The sequence below is a fragment of the Anomaloglossus baeobatrachus genome, chromosome 3, assembly GCF_048569485.1.
Source record: "Anomaloglossus baeobatrachus isolate aAnoBae1 chromosome 3, aAnoBae1.hap1, whole genome shotgun sequence".
Lineage (NCBI taxonomy): Eukaryota > Metazoa > Chordata > Amphibia > Anura > Aromobatidae > Anomaloglossus > Anomaloglossus baeobatrachus.
Window position 1 is genome coordinate 231,534,249 of NC_134355.1, and position 19,306 is coordinate 231,553,554.

General features: G+C 46.3%; 1 protein-coding gene across 2 annotated transcripts in view; it reads left to right on the forward strand.

The window, feature by feature from the left end:
• NUP133 (nucleoporin 133) overlaps positions 1-19,306 on the forward strand; it is a 584,654-nt gene that overhangs the window by 383,472 nt on the left and 181,876 nt on the right. For both annotated transcript variants that reach the window (XM_075339754.1, XM_075339755.1), the window contains exons 13-14: positions 8,762-8,925; positions 17,429-17,523. In XM_075339754.1, the coding sequence (XP_075195869.1) occupies positions 8,762-8,925; positions 17,429-17,523 (259 nt within the window). The remainder of the gene's footprint in view (positions 1-8,761; positions 8,926-17,428; positions 17,524-19,306) is intronic.

Genomic DNA, 19,306 nt, shown 5'->3' on the forward strand with positions numbered 1-19,306 from the left:
CCTGTGGGATCCCTCCCGGAGACACCGAATCAGGGTGGGGTGGGGTTTGTGTAGCCAACATGGGAACCTAGGGTTGTCCACTAGTGGTGTCATAGGCCCCGGCTCCCACGTCAGCCTGAACTGCCTGTTGGCGCTCCTCCACGCAGAAGCTAGGGACAAAAGAATAGGGGAGATTCCCAAGGTCTCCAGATTGACTCTAGGTGGCATCCAAAAGATTCCATGTGTCATGATCGAGGACAAGTCATAATCAATCTCCACCCACAGTTTTTATCTTATGTAGAAGATCCAATATGCAATTGCCCACAGTAGCTGCGTGATATGCCTTAAAGTCAGGCAGCCCCGTCTCCCCATCCCAGCGTGACTTGCTCAATATGGAATGTTTCAACCGAGGTTTAGTACCATGCCATACAAAATTTCTCACAGTCTTTTTTTTTTTAGTTTTAAGAAAAAAGGTTTCTCCAATATTTAGTGGCATGATCTGAAACCTGTATAGTATTTTGGAGACAGGGAGATTATACCAAGCTGTGAGGTCTCTTTGTATGTAATTTAAAAGGTCTGGAAAGTTGTAGTCATACAAATTTTTATGATTAGAGGGAATCCTAATCCCCAGATATTTAATGTAGTTACTACTCCATTTAAAGGGGAATGAGGGTTTAAGGGTAGCAACCTCTATAGATGGTAGTGACACGTTCAAGATCTCTGTTTTTTGTAGGTTAACTTTAAAATTGGAAAGTTTACCAAAAGTCTCAAACTCCTGCAAAAAGGCGGGTAAGCTGATTCTTCGTTTTGTCATATACATCACGAGGTCGTCTGCGAAGAGTGAAAGTTTGAGACGTTGGTCCTATCTGTATCCCCTTCACTGAAGGGTTTTTCCTAAGCGCATTGGCCAGGGATTCCATTACTAAAATGTAGAAGTATGGGGATAAGGGACACCCCTGTCTGGTGCCGTTTCTGATATTAAATGCGGCTTACAAACGTCCATTTTATACCCACTTGTGTAGTTGGGTCATGATATAGGGCCTTTACCCATTGTATTAGGCGTGGGCGGATACCAATTGCCTGAAGGAGGCTTCTAGAAAACCAGAATGGACTCTCTCAAATGCTTTTTCAGCATTGACTGTCAAGAGGCACATTGGGATTTGACGCTGTCGAGCCTGGGTTACCAAGGATAGAGTTCTGATTGTATTATCACGCGCCTCCCTGCCTGGTACAAACCCCACCTGATCTTTCTGTATCAACTTGGGGATAAAAGGGCCTAATCTTAATGCTATCATTTTAGAGTATAGTTTAATATCCATATTTATTAATGAGATAGGTCTATAGCTTGAACAAATTAATGGGCCTCTACCAAAGTTTGAGGATAACGGTTATTCGGGCTTGGAGTGTGTGTTTAGGGAATTGATAAGTGTTAGATATAGAGTTGAAGGCTTTCAACATTATAGGACCACAGGCCTCCCCACAGGTTTTGTAGAACCGAGGGGTTAACCCATCTGGGCCAGGGCTTTTTCCAATTTTAAGGTTTTTAATGCCATTTTTAAGCTCTGTGTCTGAAAAATCTTCGTCTAGTTCCTCTGTCTCAAATTCCTTAAGGGAGTTTGGTGCATATTTGTTTAGATATTCTAAAATGTTATGATGCATCGTGTCAGGTAATGAAGTGTGTTGAGTCGGGATGTTGTATAATTTTGCATAGTAGGTTCTGAATTCTTCTAATATGTCTGAGGTGGAGTGGATCCGAGTCCCTGCCTGTGAGTTTATCGTGAGGACCTGAGGTTTGTGCATGTCTGGGATGTAGGGTTCTGGCCAGCAATCTTCCACACTTATTACCGAACTCGAAGATATTCCTACGAAATTTATCTCTGGCGCATAGCGATTTTCGGTCAAGAATAGATAAGATTTGATGGTGGATGTTAGATATTTCTGTTTTAAGGATATCACTGGATCTGGACTTATTTATCATTTCTTTTTGGCACAACTTCAACAACCATTCTTTTAGTTCCCTTGTGCTTTCTTTTTTGAGTCTGGATCCATGAGATATGCAGACCCCCCCCCGAATCATGCATTTTAATGCCTCCCATTTGAGCGAGTCCAGTGTAGGGTCTGTCACATGATCTATTTTAAAGTTTGTAATAACTTTGTGAATATCCTCTAGGCACTGTTCATTTTTAAGCAAATTATCATTGAGTCTCCAGGTGTGTCCCACTCCTCCTCTATCTCTTACTCCAATCTCCCCATATACTGGTGCATGATTTGACCAAAGAAAGAGCAGCCCAGGGATTTGTTTAGAAAGTCATGAGATATAAAAATGTGGTCTAATATAGCTGTTATGCACTGTTGAGTGAAAGCTGTAGTCTCTGACTCCGGGATGTAAGACCCTCCAGGGATCCATTAATCTGAAAGACATCAGTTCTATTTTCAATCTACGTAGTGCCGAGAAGGGGTTTGCGGACCTACCAGAGGATGAATCCAGGGCTGGATCCAGAATGAGGTTGAAATCTCCTCCCAAGATGATATGAGTATCCGCCCGCGAACTGTGCTAGCTTCTCCAATATCTCCAACCCAAAAGTTGCATGGCCCTGATTGGGAAAATAGCCTAACACTATTGCTAATGTCTATGTGCCCATGTTGCATAGTGTCCATGCAGAAAATTCTGCAGCGGTTTGACAGCACGTGTGAGCTTCAAATCGCTGCAGAAACACTGTGTAATGGATGCAGTGTATCTGCAGAATAGATGCCGATTTCATGCGCTCTGAAGGCTGCTTCTCCCATAGACCGAGCTGGAGCAGCTTCCAAAGCGCACGAACTAAGTGACATGTTGCTTTTTTGAGCACAGCGATTTGGATCAAAATTTCAGCATGCAAATCGCTGTGCTCTCAAACGCAACGTGCGCATGGATTATGCACAATCTTCATAGATTGTGTTGGGGATGCAGGACGCATGCAGTTATGCTGCAGTGCAATACGCAGCGTAACTGCACACAAATACGCACATAGCCTAAGTGTTGTTCAGGAAAGATATTTTAAGAAACAGCCAGTGTCCATCCGACCCATCGAGCGTATCAAGGACTTACGGTTGGAATGTTTTGTGAAAGGCTATGGATACCCCGCATACCTTCCGGCTAGGGTGAGGACACTGAAACCATATCGAGAAATTTTTGGTTTTACATTTAGGTGTGTTAGGGGCTATGAAATGTGTCTCTTAAAAGAGGGCTATTTTAACTCCCTTCCTATGCAGGCGATACAAAATCTGACTCCTTTTTTCAGGCTTATTCATACCTTTAGTGTTGTAGGTACAAAAGGTTTGGTGTGACATCACAAAGGAGAAGATATACTACAAAAAAAAGGTAAAGAAGAAGCAGGTAAACTAAGTAGGACAAACAAGCGATCCTATAGCTCTTATGTGTCTAGCAGACTATTGTCTAGTGTGGCACTTTGCAACGTCCCTAAGAGAGGCACGAGGAAACTTTTGGCACATCAAGAGCTCCCCTGTCCCCGCGACACAACCCCATATTAAATATGGTCTGTATCCCACTCCCTCCCCCCCCCCACAGGTGGTCTAATGGGGCGTTTTCTAATAACCTTGAACAAATTTTACATATAAAGCATGAGACATGTAGCGTCCAACGTATAAAATGTTAAAAAACCAGAGATCAATATCAATAAATAAAGAAATGAGGGGAGGGAGCAAAGAGGACAGAGAGATAGCAGAGTATAAAGGTGGGATTGAGGTGGAGATATAGGTAAGATTTAGATGATTGGAGAAGGGAAAATGTAGAGAGGGATGTGGAGGAGAGAGGCCGAAAAGAAAAAAAATGGAGGTTTGAGTGATAAGATGTAGGGGGTGTGTGTAGGAGTAGGAGGTGCGGACCAAGTGATGAGGGGGGTGGGAGGAGTGGGGGGCGGTGTGAGGTGAGTGGATCTCTGTGGTGAAAAGAGAGGAGATAAAGGGGGTAGAGAAAGGTGAGAGGGATACGGAGAAGAGGGTAGATGGCGAGGATGTAGAGAGGAGATAAGAAAGAAAGCGGAGGGGTGATTAGAGAAAAGGTGAGGGAGGAAAGAGAAGGAGAGATAATGATATAGTTATGCTCTGTAAACTGATAAACAATTAAGAATAATCAACATATGTCTCATCTCCGGGAAACACACTGGAGGCCGTGATGCCTCTCTGTTTATGGATTATTCCAGCAAATCTCCATTCCTCCAGATGGTCAGCAACGATAAATGGTGTACATTTCGAGGGGATCCCTCATCTCATCAGTTCTGGACTTGGCGCCATTGCTCTCTTGGTGGTAAAGGTGTGGGACCTCCCGAAATCGGCCAGTCCAGCAGGGTGATCATAGTCAATTCAAAAGTCCCTAAGAAATTGGGGAGATCTAATAAACTGAGCGCCGCCGACTTCCCATTTTTCTTTGCTATGAGTTGAAAGGGATATCCCCATCTATATGGGATGTCTTTATCTTTGAGGGTCTGGAGTAGTGGTCTTAGGCCATGTGCCCACAAGAGCTTGCTTCTGCGGATTTTGCCGCGGAAAACCTGCGGCTTTATCTGGATTTTCCAGATAAATCCGCAGGTTTTAGCTTCTACAGACACTCCCCATGTTATCCTATGGGACATGTGGAGTGTCTGTGTCCACGTTGCAGAATGTGTGACTGCGGAATATGTTGCGGATATCCCGCAGCCGCACATAACTGCATGTCAATTATTTCTGCGGATTTACCTGCGGATGGTCCCATACTTACCTACCTTGATAGCAGACACTCGGTCACTTTCCCTCGGTGCACAGGAGGCTGAAGCGCGGTGGATCCATGAGCAGGAAGGAGGAGGTGGGCGGGGCCTGCAGAGCTCCGGTCATGTGACAGCCAGAGCTCGTTCAGGCCCGCCCACCTTCTCCTGCACAGTGTAGAGACGCTGACAGACGCCGGAGAGAAGTGCTGTGTGATGGAGGGAAGTATGAACTCCCCCGATCACTGCAGCACATGTTCTGCATTGAGGATGCAGTGCCATGGTACTGTATCCTCAATGCAGAATGCCCGCAGGATATCCGCAGAACATTCCGCAAATAAACCGCAGCATTGAAACAGACAAAGTTGTGCTGCGGTTTTCTGTGAGGTCCTGCGGATATAACCGTAGGACACTTTCCCCCGTGGGCACATAGCCTTAAAGCTTTCAGTAGCTGCAGGGTCCTTCGTGCCAGGTCTGGTTGAGCATTCAAGGGTGTCCCTTTGTATGTGCCCTCACCTTTATCTCTGCAGCTTTTCAATATGTTTTTTTCTTTTATAAAAGTGGATTCAACATATCCGCTTCAGTTAGGCCTCTAATATGCAGATTATTATGGCTGTGACGGTTCTCGATGTCATTTAAGTAGGTCAGGATGTCCTGTATCTGCACGGTTGAGATTAATCTATGTGATTTCCAATCCTCCTCCTCCTCCTGCTCTTGCACTTGGCCTGGATTACTTTTGTCTCCTCTGTTTGCGGGTGGTACCAGCCGGGGGGGGGTCTCTGTTCTTTGGCTGGGGAATGCTGCTGTGGTGGAGATATGGGCTGCTCCCCAGATATTACAGACCTATTCCCTGTGTCCGCGACAGTTTGGATTGGTGTAGGTGAGCTGAGGCCTTGTTCTGCTTGCAGCCCGCCTGTGGAGCATCGCTGTGGTTGATGAAAGGATTCCTCAGCGTCCCCACTCACAGGACTCTGCTGGGCTGCGTTGTGACCGGAATCTGACCTGCTCACTTCTGCTTCTGGGTGCCGTGAGGTCGCTCCGCTGCAGGGCTGGTGAGCGCTCTTTCCTGCTTCTGCCGGCGCCATCTTAGGTGGTGTAGCGGTGTCTGGCAGCGCTGCTGAAGCCCCGAAAAAGCGGGCTATATCAGCTCCTTCTGCGCGTTCGTCGCCCGCCCCCTGATGGGGACCAGAGACCTGGGGAGTTTAAGTTCGGGGTTCTGTCACGGGTTTGCGGAAGCTCCGTCTTCTCACTCCTTATCCCACCATCGGCTAGCTCCGCCCCCCATAGACTATGTTTTGAGGGGAAATTTTAACCCTACACTTTACAATTATTTGCCAAAAAACCTGTCTCCATTAAAGTCAAAGCTGGGAGCCACAATGCAGCCAGAACTTCAGAAGAATGCGCAGCCACACCCTTGAATGAAATGTTGGTATGTTACAATGCAGCCAGGGAAAGACATGGACGGACAGAGACTGGGCGAGAGGCGGACAGGCAGAGACTGGGCGAGAGGCGGACAGGCAGAGACTGGGCGAGAGGCAGACAGGCAGAGACTGGGCGAGAGCCGGACAGGCAGAGACTGGGCGAGAGGCGGACAGGCAGAGACTGGGCGAGAGGCGGACAGGCAGAGACTGGGCGAGAGACAGCTACTATCCTGGGCAACACCAGGTACTACAGCTAGTGGTTAATAAAGATAGCAACAAGAGCAGATATGTATCAATGTATGCATAAGTAAAATATTTATGATGTGAACTAAGTGGCATTAAAGTAAGAAATTATGCGTGATTGTGAGCGGTGCAAATGATATATGAAGAAAGGGTATAATGCACGCTCACGTGACCTGATTTGGGCTTCAGATAACACACCCCAGCATGAGCCGCGGCTGCTAATAGTCGACTCATGCTCGCTTTACTACCTGCTCTTATGCGATTGGCTATTGATCCTTTCTTAAGGTGCCCTCCTCTGCTCTGATCTTGAGACTATTGCAGTATTGGTATTTACCATATATAGTGTCAAGTGGATCATACACTGCCTTAATCAGCATTTTATTTGCTGCTATTTTATTTTCCTGTATGCAATGTACTGTCGTACAGTCCAAATCTTCTGCTGTTCTTGAATTGTTAGCCCATTTTTAGTCTCTTATTGTTATGTTCAATAAAGATTTACCTTCATTTAACTTGGCATTTGTTGTCCTTTTTAATTATTGATTTATTGACCATCCAGTCCATGTGGTCAAGCAGAAAAACGTCCTCATGGACAATAGGATCCTACTGATCAGCAAATCGTCATACATTGTGAGGTCCTTTCACTTTATTCATGCATTATAAGCTTTATATACTGACTGATCAGGTTTTTCGACTTCAGTGTTTAAATGAACAGTTCTACAATGATAAAAATTACCGTATTTTTCACATTATAAGACGCACTTTTGTTCCCCCAAATTTTGGAGGGAAGTAGGGGGTGCGTCTTATAATCCGAATATACAGATTATTTACTGCAGGGCCCAGAGGAGGTGGGGGCAGCTCTGGTGCGGTGCTGACGGCTGAGGCAGGCCGGTGGAGGCAGCGGGAGATCTCCTGCTCCCGCTCATATAATATGCACTGCTGCTGTCCATCACCGTGGTGCTGAAACCGCACTGCGGTGATGGGCTGGGGGAGCAGTGCATATTATATGTGCCTGCGCCCCCCCCTTTGATGGCACATGCCCCCCCTGTGTTAGATATGGCTTCCATGCTGCTGCCCATCCTAAAATAAAAAAGATTTACTTACCTCCTCCAGCGCTGATCTCCTGGTGTCTCCCTGCTGCCGCTGTGATCAAGCACGCAGAGATGATGCAAGTCTGCTGTGCCGATCACATGACCGGCACCGAGAAACAGGAGGTGTAGGAGCTCAGCAGACACGAGGGAGGACAGAGCTGGAGAAGGTAAGTAAAGAGTTTTTTATTTTACTATGGGCAGCAGCATGGGGGCCATATCAAACACAGGGGGACGTGTGCCATCCATAGGGGGCCATGGGCAGCACAGGGGGATGTGTGCCATCCATAGGAGGCCATGGGCAGCATAGGGGGACGTGTACCATCCATAGGGGGCCATGGGCAGCACAGGGGGACGTGTGCCATCCATAGAGGGCCATGGGCAGCACAGGGGGACGTGTGCCATCCATAGAGGGCCATGGGCAGCACAGGGGACGTGTGCCATCTATAGGAGACCTGTACCATCTATAGGAGACCTGTGCCAGCTATAGGGGACGTGTTCCATCAATAGGGGACGTGTTCCATCAATAGGGGACGTGTGCCAACAATAGGGGACGTGTGCCATCAATAGGGGACGTGTGCCATCAATAGGGGACGTGTGCCATCAATAGGGGACGTGTGCCATCAATAGGAGACGTGTGCCATCAATAGGGAACGTGTGCCATCAATGGGGGACATGTGGCATGTGTGCCAGCACAAGGGGGCTATATACAATATAAGCCCCCCATATCCAGATTAAGGGGGCTAATTTTAGGATGGGGGGGCTATGAGGGACATATATCCTATATGATTTGTTAGACAGACACTGGCATTATAAGACGGACACCATTAAACATTAAAAAAAATTTTTTCTCTTTTCCTTCACCAAATTTGGGGTGCATCTTATAATCAGGTGCATCTAATAAAGCGAAATATATGGTATATTCATCCATTATAAATTATAGTCATCCAATGTGGAGGTGTAATAAGGCAAAGATAAATTATTAACTCAGTTGATTTGGATTTTCCTATATCACCACAATGGCCCAATCGCTAGTTTATTTTTCATCTTGGATTATTTCTGAACCTCTATGCCGTGTATTGGAAATTAATTGGTGGTAGGCTTGGTTTTGCATTGTGCATATTTAGCAGCAATTTTCACACATGTATAGACAAAACATTTTAAAAATGATTAAATATATGACATACCTAGCAGATTGTTGAATGTTGCTCAACACTTTGTACCCACAGGAAAGTAGGAGAGACCTCCTTGGCAGAATTAGTGTTAAAAAAAAAAAAATGTTTTTGTTTTGCAGAAAGGATCTATTTGAAGCACAGTGCATGGTGGACAGCTTGTTCTCTGCCCAAACTGATTTGGAAGATGATAATGAACTAGATCAAGCAGTGACCCAGATAAGTGTGGACTTGGTGGATGATTACCCAGCTTCTGACCCTAGATGGGCTGAATCTGTGCCAGATGGTAAGAGAAATAACAGAATTTTTGCAAGTAAAGTTATATATGAAAACTAAACTTAATACATAGCCAAACATAAAATTCCTTCGTCAAAATCCACCTGTATGTATCTGGAAGATTTTTGCAGCAAAATAAATTAATGCCTTTCATAATGTTTTACAGTAGTTTTCTGCCTTAAAGACATTGATGATTTGGGATTCTTATTTGTTACTATGAAATGGGCAGCACAGTGGCTCAGTGGTTAGAATTGTTGCTTTGCAGCGCTGCAAGGAGTTTTTATGTTCCCCCCGTGTTTGCATTGGTTTCCTGCAGGTACTCTAGTTTCCTCCCACACTATATACAGGTAGGAAATTTAGACTATGAGCCCCAATGGGGACAGTGATGATCATGTTTGTGAAATGCTGTGTAATTTAATGGTGTTATAGAAGTAAAATGTATAATCAATAGAAACCTACAGTAGAAGATACTGGGTAACAAAGAATTTGACGTTTTTAATATTTTTCTAATTTTTAATAATTTAGAATAATAATAAAAAATCTTTACTAATGTGACCTTTTAAAAGACTTTTATCCACAGGCTCTTAGCGTTTAAATTAACAAAGTGAGCCTTACTTACCCTCCCCAGGTCCAGTGCAGTGTCCCCACCCCTGCCTTGGTCTGAGTTGTTTGGCTGCAGCAGTGATGCACTGCAGCCAATCACTGTTCAGAGCCACTACCAATGTAGTTGTCATGATGTGTTGAGGTTAGTGATTGGCTGCCTCTCTATCGATGTTAGGTCACTGCTGTAGCCTTACACTGCAGACCGGGAATGCAATGCAGACACATCAACAGATCCAGGGAGGGTAAGGAAAGTACTATTTGTTTTTGTTTTTTTTTTCTTAAATCAGATACATTTTTATTGCATTTTAAAACTTTCATAAACATAACCACAAATTGTGAGGGTAGTCCTCACACATACCCCCTCCCCTACCCCCCCCCCCCCTCTTCCGGTCGACAGTCTCACCTTTCCACTCTCTGCATCCCTCTTTATTCACATAATGACCTGCCCTCCTTATTTCTCAGCCACTGCGAACTTTCCTTTCCTATCTATAGTCTAAATATCAGTAGATCAAATGACGCTGATCCTGGAAAGTCCAGCCACTTGCTCCAGATCTTCTCATATTGAGTTCTCCTTCCCCTTTTAATATAAACATTTTTCTCCATATAAATAATTCACTTTTTCAACAAATTCCTTACGTGTCGGTGCTTTTTCAGATAGCCAATATTCCAAGGCAATTAGTTTCCTTGCTGCATACAACAATCATGCCACTGCCAGTTTCTCTTGTTCATCCACATAGCCCAGCACACACACCAGCGGGTTTCTGGGTAGGTCCACTTGAATCACTGATTGAATTAAATTTAACACTGTGATCCAGAACCTTTGTAAACACGGGCATTCCCACAACATGTGCATGATCCCTGCTTCTTCCACAGTACATTTTTGACACTTGGAATCTATTCTCACTCCCACTCTCTTCATCCAAACGGGGGTTCTATATACTCTGTATATAACATATAATTGCGATAGCCGTTTTGCCTTGCTCAGAGATATTTTGATGACATATTGCAAAATACTCCCATTTCTCCTCCCCAATTTCTCCCAAATCTTCCACCCACCTTGCATATGCCCCAATTTGTTGCCTCCCAACCGACATGGACAGAAGTCCCCCGTAGACCATCGATATACATCCTGCCGTCCCTCTCTGCGCCCCTAATATATTAATTACACTATCTGATTGTATAACAATTGGTGTTATTCTGTGCTGCGATTCAAATGCGTGACGTAGCTGCAGGTATTTATAAAACATACTATGTCCCAGTGGGAAGTCTTTTAGCAGTACTTCAGAAGTCTTAAATATGTTTCCATCCATCACTTGGGAGAGGTACCAGATACCAATTCTCCTCCATTGCCCAAATTCTTTAAGGGATAAAAATTCCGGAATGTTGGGGTTGTCCCACATGGGGGTATATCTAGTGAACCCGGTTACCTTTCTCATCTGTTTGATCTTACCCCATACTTTATCTATCAACTGTATAGTAGGATATAATGCAGAGTGTGGACGAAACTTTCCCGCCTCCAGACTTGCCAGCAGAGGACCTTTTCCGATCACATACTGTAATATTTTCCCCGCCGAGGTCTCCAAACCTGTCACACCCCACCCCACCATGTGTTGGGTCTGGGCAGTTAAGTAATAGCACCAAGGATTAGGTAGAGCCAGTCCCCCTTCAACTTTTGGTCTCTGTAAATATTCTAACTTCATCCGTGGGCGCTTCCTTCCCCAGATTAAGCCTCGGAAAATAGAATTTATTTTATAAAACCTATTTTGTGGTAGCCATACCGGGGCGTTATGGAGCACATAGAGCAGTTGGGGCATTAGTATCGTTTTAGCTAAGTTGACTCTCCCAACCACCGAAAGGTACAGTTTGGACCAGACCAGAATCTTTTGTTTGAACTTAAGTAAAAGGGGGGTGAGATTAAGACGTTCATAGTCAGTCAGTTTATTGGATATCATAATTCCCAGATATTTAAACTCTGACACCACCTGAACCGGAGCACAAGTCACCACTACATTGGAAGGCGTTTCATCTACTGGCATCAAAACCGATTTATCCCAATTTATCGTGAGCCCTGATATCCTTCCAAAGTTAGATATGACCCTCATTACCGCCTCCAAGGAACTCCCTGCATCTGCCAGAAACAATAAATCGTCCGCATATAAGGCCACTTTCTCCTCCACACTCCCATATCGGTAACCCACTACACCAGGATCCCGCCGCATCACCGCCGCCACTCTGCTCCACTCTGTCACCTGCACTACAAGTCCCAGAGTGGAGACAGTGACATGCTCTGCTCTGACACATAGTGTGCTGCATGTCACTATCTGTCTCCACTCTGGGACTTGTAGTGCAGGTGAGAGTGTATACAGTTGGTACTATGCAGCAGAAATCACAGAGTGGGGCAGTTAGTGACCTGTATCATCCGGTCACCTGCATTACAAGTCCCACAGTGGAGACAGTTAGTGACATGTAGCATCCGGTCACCTGCACTACAAGTACCACAGTGGAGACAGTTAGTGACATGTAGCATCCGGTCACCTGCACTACAAGTCCCAGAGTGGAGACAGTGACATGCTCTGCTCTGACACATAGTGTGCTGCATGTCACTATCTGTCTCCACTCTGGGACTTGTAGTGCAGGTGACCGGATGCTACATGTCACTAACTGTCTCCACTGTGGGACTTGTAGTGCAGGTGACCGGATGATACGTGTCACTAACTGCCCCACTCTGTGATTTCTGCTGCATAGTACCAACTGTATACACTCTCACCTGCACTACAAGTCCCAGAGTGGAGACAGTTAGTGACATGCAGCACACTATGTGTCAGAGCAGAGCATGTCACTGTCTCCACTCTGGGACTTGTAGTGCAGGTGACCGGATGATACATGTCACTAACTGCCCCACTCTGTGATTTCTGCTGCATAGTACCAACTGTATACACTCTCACCTGCACTACAAGTCCCATAGTAGAGACAGTTAGTGACATGCAGCACACTATGTGTCAGAGCAGAGCATGTCACTGTCTCCACTATGGGACTTGTTGTGCAGGTGACCGGATGCTACATGTCACTAACTGCCCCACTCTGTGATTTCTGCTGCATAGTACCAACTGTATACACTCTCACCTGCACCACAAGTCACAGAGTGGAGACAGTTGGTGACAGAGCACCTCTGCCCCCCCCCTCTTCTTTCCCCACTCTCTTCTCCCCCCTCCCTCTCTCTCTCTCCCTCCCTCTCTTCTCCCCCCCTCCCTCTCTTCTCCCCCCCTCCCTCTCTTCTCCCCCCCCCTCCCTCTCTTCTCCCCCCTCTCTCTCTTCTCCCCCCTCTCTCTCTTCTCCCCCCCTCTCTCTTCTCACCCCTCTCTCTTCTCCCCCCCTCTCTCTCTTCCCCCCTCTCTCTCCCCCCCTCTCTCTCCCCCCCTCTCTCTTCCCCCCCCTCTCTCTCTTCCCCCCCTCTCTCTCTTCCCTCCCCCTCTCTCTCTTCCCTCCCCCTCTCTCTCTTCTCCCCCCCCTCTCGCTCTCTTCTCCCCCCCCTCTCGCTCTCTTTTCCCCCCTCTCTCTTCTCCCCCCCTCTCTCTCTTCTCCCCCCTCTCTCTCTTCTCCCCCCTCTCTCTCTTCTCCCCCCCTCTCTCTCTTCTCCCCCCTCTCTCTTCTCCCCCCCCTCTCTCTTCCCCCCCCGCTCGCTCTCTTCTCCCCCCCTCTCTCTCCTCCCCCCCCTCTCTCTCTTCTCCCCCCCCTCTCTTCCCCCCCCCTCTCTCTTCTCCCCCCCCTCTCTTCCCCCCCTCTCTCTCTTCTCCCCCCCTCTCTCTCCCCCCCCTCTCTCTTCTCCCCCTCTCTCTCTTCCCCCCCTCTCTCTCTCCCCCCTCTCGCTTTCTTCTCCCCCCCCTCTCTCTCCCCCCCCCCTCTCTTCTCCCCCCCCTCTCTCTCTTCTCCCCCCCCTCTCTCTTCTCCCCCCTCTCTCTCTTCTCCCCCCCTCTCTCTTCTCCCCCCCTCTCTCTTCTCCCCCCCTCTCTCTTCTCCCCCCCTCTCTCTTCTCCCCCCCGCTCGCTCTCTTCTCCCCCCCTCTCTCTCCTCCCCCCCTCTCTCTTCTCCCCCCCCTCTCTCTCTTCTCCCCCCTCTCTCTCTCTTCCCCCCCCTCTCTCTTCTCCCCCCCTCTCTCTTCCCCCCCTCTCTCTCTTCTCCCCCCCTCGCTTTCTTCTCCCCCCCCTCTCTCTCTTCCCCCCCTCTCTCTTCCCCCCCCTCTCTCTTCTCCCCCCCCTCTCTCTCTTCTCCCCCTCTCTCTCTTCTCCCCCCCCTCTCTCTCTTCTCCCCCCCCTCTCTCTTCTCCCCCCCTCTCTCTTCTCCCCCCCTCTCTCTTCTCCCCCCCCTGCTCGCTCTCTTCTCCCCCCTCCGCTCGCTCTCTTTTCCTCGCTCTCTCCTGGCATGGTCAGTACAGAAATCTCTCCATCGTGGAGGGGTGAGAGGGAGTAATAAACATGGAGTCCCTACTGTGTCTGTGTATTTATTTCTAATAAAGTATTTTTCTCTGTGTGATGTCTTTTTTTTTTTTTTAAACCCTTTGTTGGAGATTCTTAATGGCCAGGTTAAACTTGGCCTGACATTAAGAATCTCGGGCTTTATACCAGCTGGTAAAACATAGCTGGTATTAACCCCTTATTACCCAGCATGCCACCTGCCACCAGGGCCACTGGAAGAGTTGGATACAGCGCCTGAAGATGGCGCTTCTATGAAAGCGACATTTTCTGGAGCAGCTGTGGACTGCAATTCGCAGTGGGGGGCCCAGAAAGTTTGGGCACCCTGCACTGTGGATTCCAATCCCCAGCTGCCTAGTTGTACCTGGCTGGACTCAAAAATTTGGTGAAGCCCACATCATTTTTTTTTTTTTTAATTATTTCATGAAATTCCTGAAAAAAAAGGGCTTCTCTATATTTTTGGTTCCCAGCCGGGTACAACTAGGCAGCTGGGGGTTGGGGGCAGCCCGTAGCTGCCTGCTGTACCTGGCTAGCATACAAAAATATGGCGAAGCCCACGTCATTTTCTTAAAATCGTTTTCAGGGAAAAACCTTTATAAAAAAAAATGCTTCCCTGGATTTCTATTGCCAGTGAAAGTAACACCAAGCAGCGGGGGCTAGCAGCCAGTAGCTGCTTTGGTTACCCTTAGCAATAGAAAATGCAGCGGGAGCCCACAAACAATGTGATTTTTTTGTTTTTTTATTTTTAATGAATTTTTTTTAAAAAAAATCGGCATGGGCTTCGCCCATCGAGCACCAGAGCATTTTACTGCTCAATTCATCCCAAGTAATCAGATGACTGCAGTGTCGGCCGATTACTTGTTCTGTGTCCCCCTGCATCCATCGCAGCGTGTACGGGCTGTGAGGTCAGCGGAGTGGAGACAGTGACATGCTCTGCTCTGACACATAGTGTGCTGCATGTCACTATCTTTCTCCACTCTGGCACTTGTTGTGCAGGTGACCGGATGCTACATGTCACTAACTGTCTCCACTATGGGACTTGTTGTGCAGGTGAGAGTGTATACAGTTGGAACAATGCAGCAGAAGTCACAGAGTGGAGCAAGTTAGGGACATGTATCATCCGGTCACCTGCACAACAAGTCCCCGAGTGGATACAGTGACATGCAGCACACTATGTGTCAGAGCAGAACATGTCACCAACTTGCTCTGCTCTGTCACCTGCGGTGCTGCATGTCACGTTTTTGCCGCGATTTGGTGCCTTTTTTGCTGCGTTTTTGCTCACTGCGTTTTTAATCAGTGCACAATGCCATTAAAGATTGTTGATGAAAGAAAAAAAAAAGGTCTGATGTCATTTCCTTATTCAAAATGTTCATTGTATGCAGGAGAGCAGACAGCAGCTGCAGAACTACAAGGCTCAGCATCCTCCATTCACTAGTGTATGCAGGAGAGCAGACAGCAGCTGCAGAACTACAAGGCTCAGCATCCTCCATTCACTAGTGTATGCAGGAGAGCAGACAGCAGCTGCAGAACTACAAGGCTCAGCATCCTCCATCCAGGACTGTATGCAGTTTTTTACCCAAAAAGAAAAAAAAATGACATGGGCTCCGCCATATTTTTGTATGCTAGCCGGGTACAGCAGGCAGGTACGGGCTGCCCCCAAACCCCAGCTGCCTATTTGTACCCGGCTGGGAACCAAAAATATAGAGAAGCCCTTTTTTTTTTTTTTAATTATTTCATGAATTTCATGAAATAATTTAAAAAAAAAAAATGACGTAAGCTTCGCCTAATTTTAGTGTCCAGCCGGGTACAACTAGGCAGCTGGGGATTGGAATCCACAGTGAAGGGTGCCCAAGTTTTCTGGGCACCCCCACTGCGAATTGCAGTCCGCAGCCACCCCAGAAAATGGCGCTTTCATAGAAGCGCCATCTTCTGGCGCTGTATCCAACTCTTCCAGCTGCCCTGATGCCGGGTGGCTAGCTGGGTAATAATGGAGTTAGGGCTAGCTGTATATTATCAGCTAGCCCTAAGCCCGAAATTCATGGTGTCACGCCAATATTAGACATGGCCACCATGAATTTCTAGTAATGATAAAAAAAAAAAACACAACACACAGAAAAATATTTTTATTAGAAATAAAACACAACACAATTAGTGACTCCATCTTTATTGAAATAAACCCCCCTCCGCAGTAATCCTGGGTTAGGGTCCCGCGCCGTCCAATCCGGATCCAATATCATCTGATCGGTTTGCTGGAAGGCAAAGCGATCAGATGATGTGTCAGGTTAAACTACGTGAATAACATGACACATCAGCTGATTGTATAAAAGCCAATTATACAATCAGCTGAAGCATCAGTGCAAAAAAAAAAATAATAATACTCACGTCTGTGCTGTGCTGATTACCGGGAGCTCCTGGAGCGATCGATTGGACAGGAGTCTGATCCTGTCCCATCACTGCAGGAGCTGCCGGTAATCAGCTGATGAAGTCCCCTGACGGCAGGATCAGCTGATAGCCGGCCGTGCGACACCGCGAGAATTACGATCAGCTGATGCGTCAGGTGACTGCATCAGGTGATCCACGGCCAGGTCCTGCAAGCTTCGTGCGTGCCCCGGGGAGACTGCACACAGCCGAAGCGGCGGTACCGAGACAGGGGCTGGAAGCAGGCATGGCACCCGGACCCTGCAGACAGGTGAGTATGACATACACACACACTGTATATACACACACACTGTATATACACACACACTGTATATACGCGCACACATACACTGTATATACACATACACACTCACACACACACTGTATATACACACTGTATATATGCGCACACACACTTTCTTCCCCTGGCTGTGCAGAGCTGCTGCTGTCTGTGTGATTTCTCTCAGTCAGTGCATCCACTGGGAAGAGGCAGGGAGGAGGGTTTGGGTGGAAGCAGAGTGGGTGTATTAGACACAATGGGTGTGTTAGATAAGACAGACACCGCCCTAGAGCCACAAAGAATTCTGGGACTTGTAGGAACTGAACACAGGAAGTCAGAGGAGAGATTAACCCCATCAGAGCTGGAGCCAGCAATGACCGTGTGCTGCTAGTTCACAATAAAAGGTAATTTTGCTGAAAAAACATAATAGATGTGTTGAGGGGCACATATTAGCAAGATTTATCAGAAAAAAAAAAACAGTTTTGGTAACTGGACAACTTCTTTAATGCTAATAGAGCCTGGAGACAAAAGATTTCTGAAAAAAGAACCACCCCCTTATTACTACCATAAATAAATGGAATGGATTGAGGCATTCAGAACCAGCCCAGTGCTCTTCATCACTCTTTCAATGAGAATTCCAGTGGTTGGACTTTCGTTCTTGTAGATGCTTGTGATGCAGGTGATTCACTTGTGGGGAGGTATATTACCTTCTTAGTTTCATGTTTATCTGATTCTTTACACAGAGGCCACTGGCTTGAGTAATACATCCCTCATTCTTTTGCATCAGCTGGAGGATAAAATGAAAGCACACTCATTTTTCTTGGATTTTCTTCATCAGGTTTGTATTTTAACACAAGCATTTATTTACAGTGTGACTAAGGAGGAAGGGCTCTTTTGGCTTGACATTTTCCACAAAAAGAGAAATAAAGAGCAGAACATTTTGTTACATTATACACAGAATTGCATTTAAGTGTATTTATGAGATGAGCCCTAGTGGCCGCTCTATAGTTGCCTCTCATGTATACAGATTCATAGCCCATCAATTACTTAGTATGTAGGTGGGGTTAACTTCACTTCTCTAATTAATAAAGTAAACTCATATAAATTGCTATATTCTCTTGAACAATAACTGCCTATATTCACCTCCAGTGCCGCATTTAGCTGATGTCAGAGAGCAGCAGCAACTCGCACTTCTTCCGAGTGTCAGGTTAGGCCAAAGGATGTGAGAATGAAGTGGTACTGTTTGACTGCAGAACTCACATGACATAATGTCATACAAGGACCCACCTCCGACATTGCTGGAACAGCACTGTTGGGAAGTATAAGCTCTTATTTTACATGGAGATTATAGCAATTGATAAGGGGCTATCAGAGCAGTGGGTCACCCCTTTAACATTCAAGTTGACCTGTTTCTGCTAATATCCTGCCCTGCAGTGTATTCAAGTGACTTTTACTTTAATTACCTATTTCCGTAAATGATCTTGAATGTAGAAGACCTTCATAAAAGTTCTGCATTTAACTTGGAGGTAGGGACAATTTTGTGAATCCAGATCACCCTGTGCATCAGTGTCCATATAGACGCCACCATTCAAGCATATTCACATGCAGGCATTAATGTGGAAGGCGAGTCAAGTCCTTTCAAAACTAGTTGCTGGAAGTTGTGCTGAATTACATGCATCTTCAAACGTGTGTGTGTGTGTGTGTGTGTGTGTGTGTGTGTGCGCAACGATGGCTATAGAGATATAATGATGTGATATTGTGAAAATCACCGCATCAATAGACATGTTAATGATATGCAGATGATGAAAAAAATGGAAGTAAATTTTGTAAAGCATTTTTATTCAGTATCAAATATGAAGACCATTTGTCGTCAAACTAGTATTAATTTTGCACTTATACACAATTTTGTAGGAACTTTGCAGTGCGGTTGTTACAAACATCTTGGAAAACTTGTAGGCTTGCATAAATCATTCTCAATTTTTGTGTAATGCCAGGCAGACTCAATGATGTTGACAATAAGGCTCTGTACGAGTCATATCACTTCATGGACTCTGTGTTGTTAATTACAGTGGCTGTATGTTTCAAGTCATTGTCCAGCTGCACAATACATTTTAAGCCAATCATACGCCTCCCTGATGGTATTGTATGATGGATAAGTTTCTGCTTGCATTTCTCTGAATTGAGGGAACCATTAAGCCTGGCCAAATTTCCAACTCCATTTTCAGAAATGCAGCCCCAAACTTGTGGGAACCACCACCATGCTTCACTGTTGCCTGCAAATACTCATTATTGTACCGCTCTGCAGCCTTTTGATACACAAACAGCCTTCTGTTACAGCCACACATTTAAAATTGCACACCAGGTCCTATGTTTATGTGCATAGTTGAGTTACTTTGCCTTGCTTCCATGTTAAGGCTATGTGCGCACTGGAAAATGGAATTTTCTCAAGAAAATTCCGCAGGTATTCAAAGATTACCGCACCCGCGGTAAAAAACAGCGGCAAACCGCACTTGAAAACCGCATGCGGTTTGCTGTGGTTTTACCGCGGTATTGTTCGCGGTATTGCCGCGGTTTTGCCGCGTGCGGGTTGGGATGTGCAATGCAATAAAGCACATTGAAAA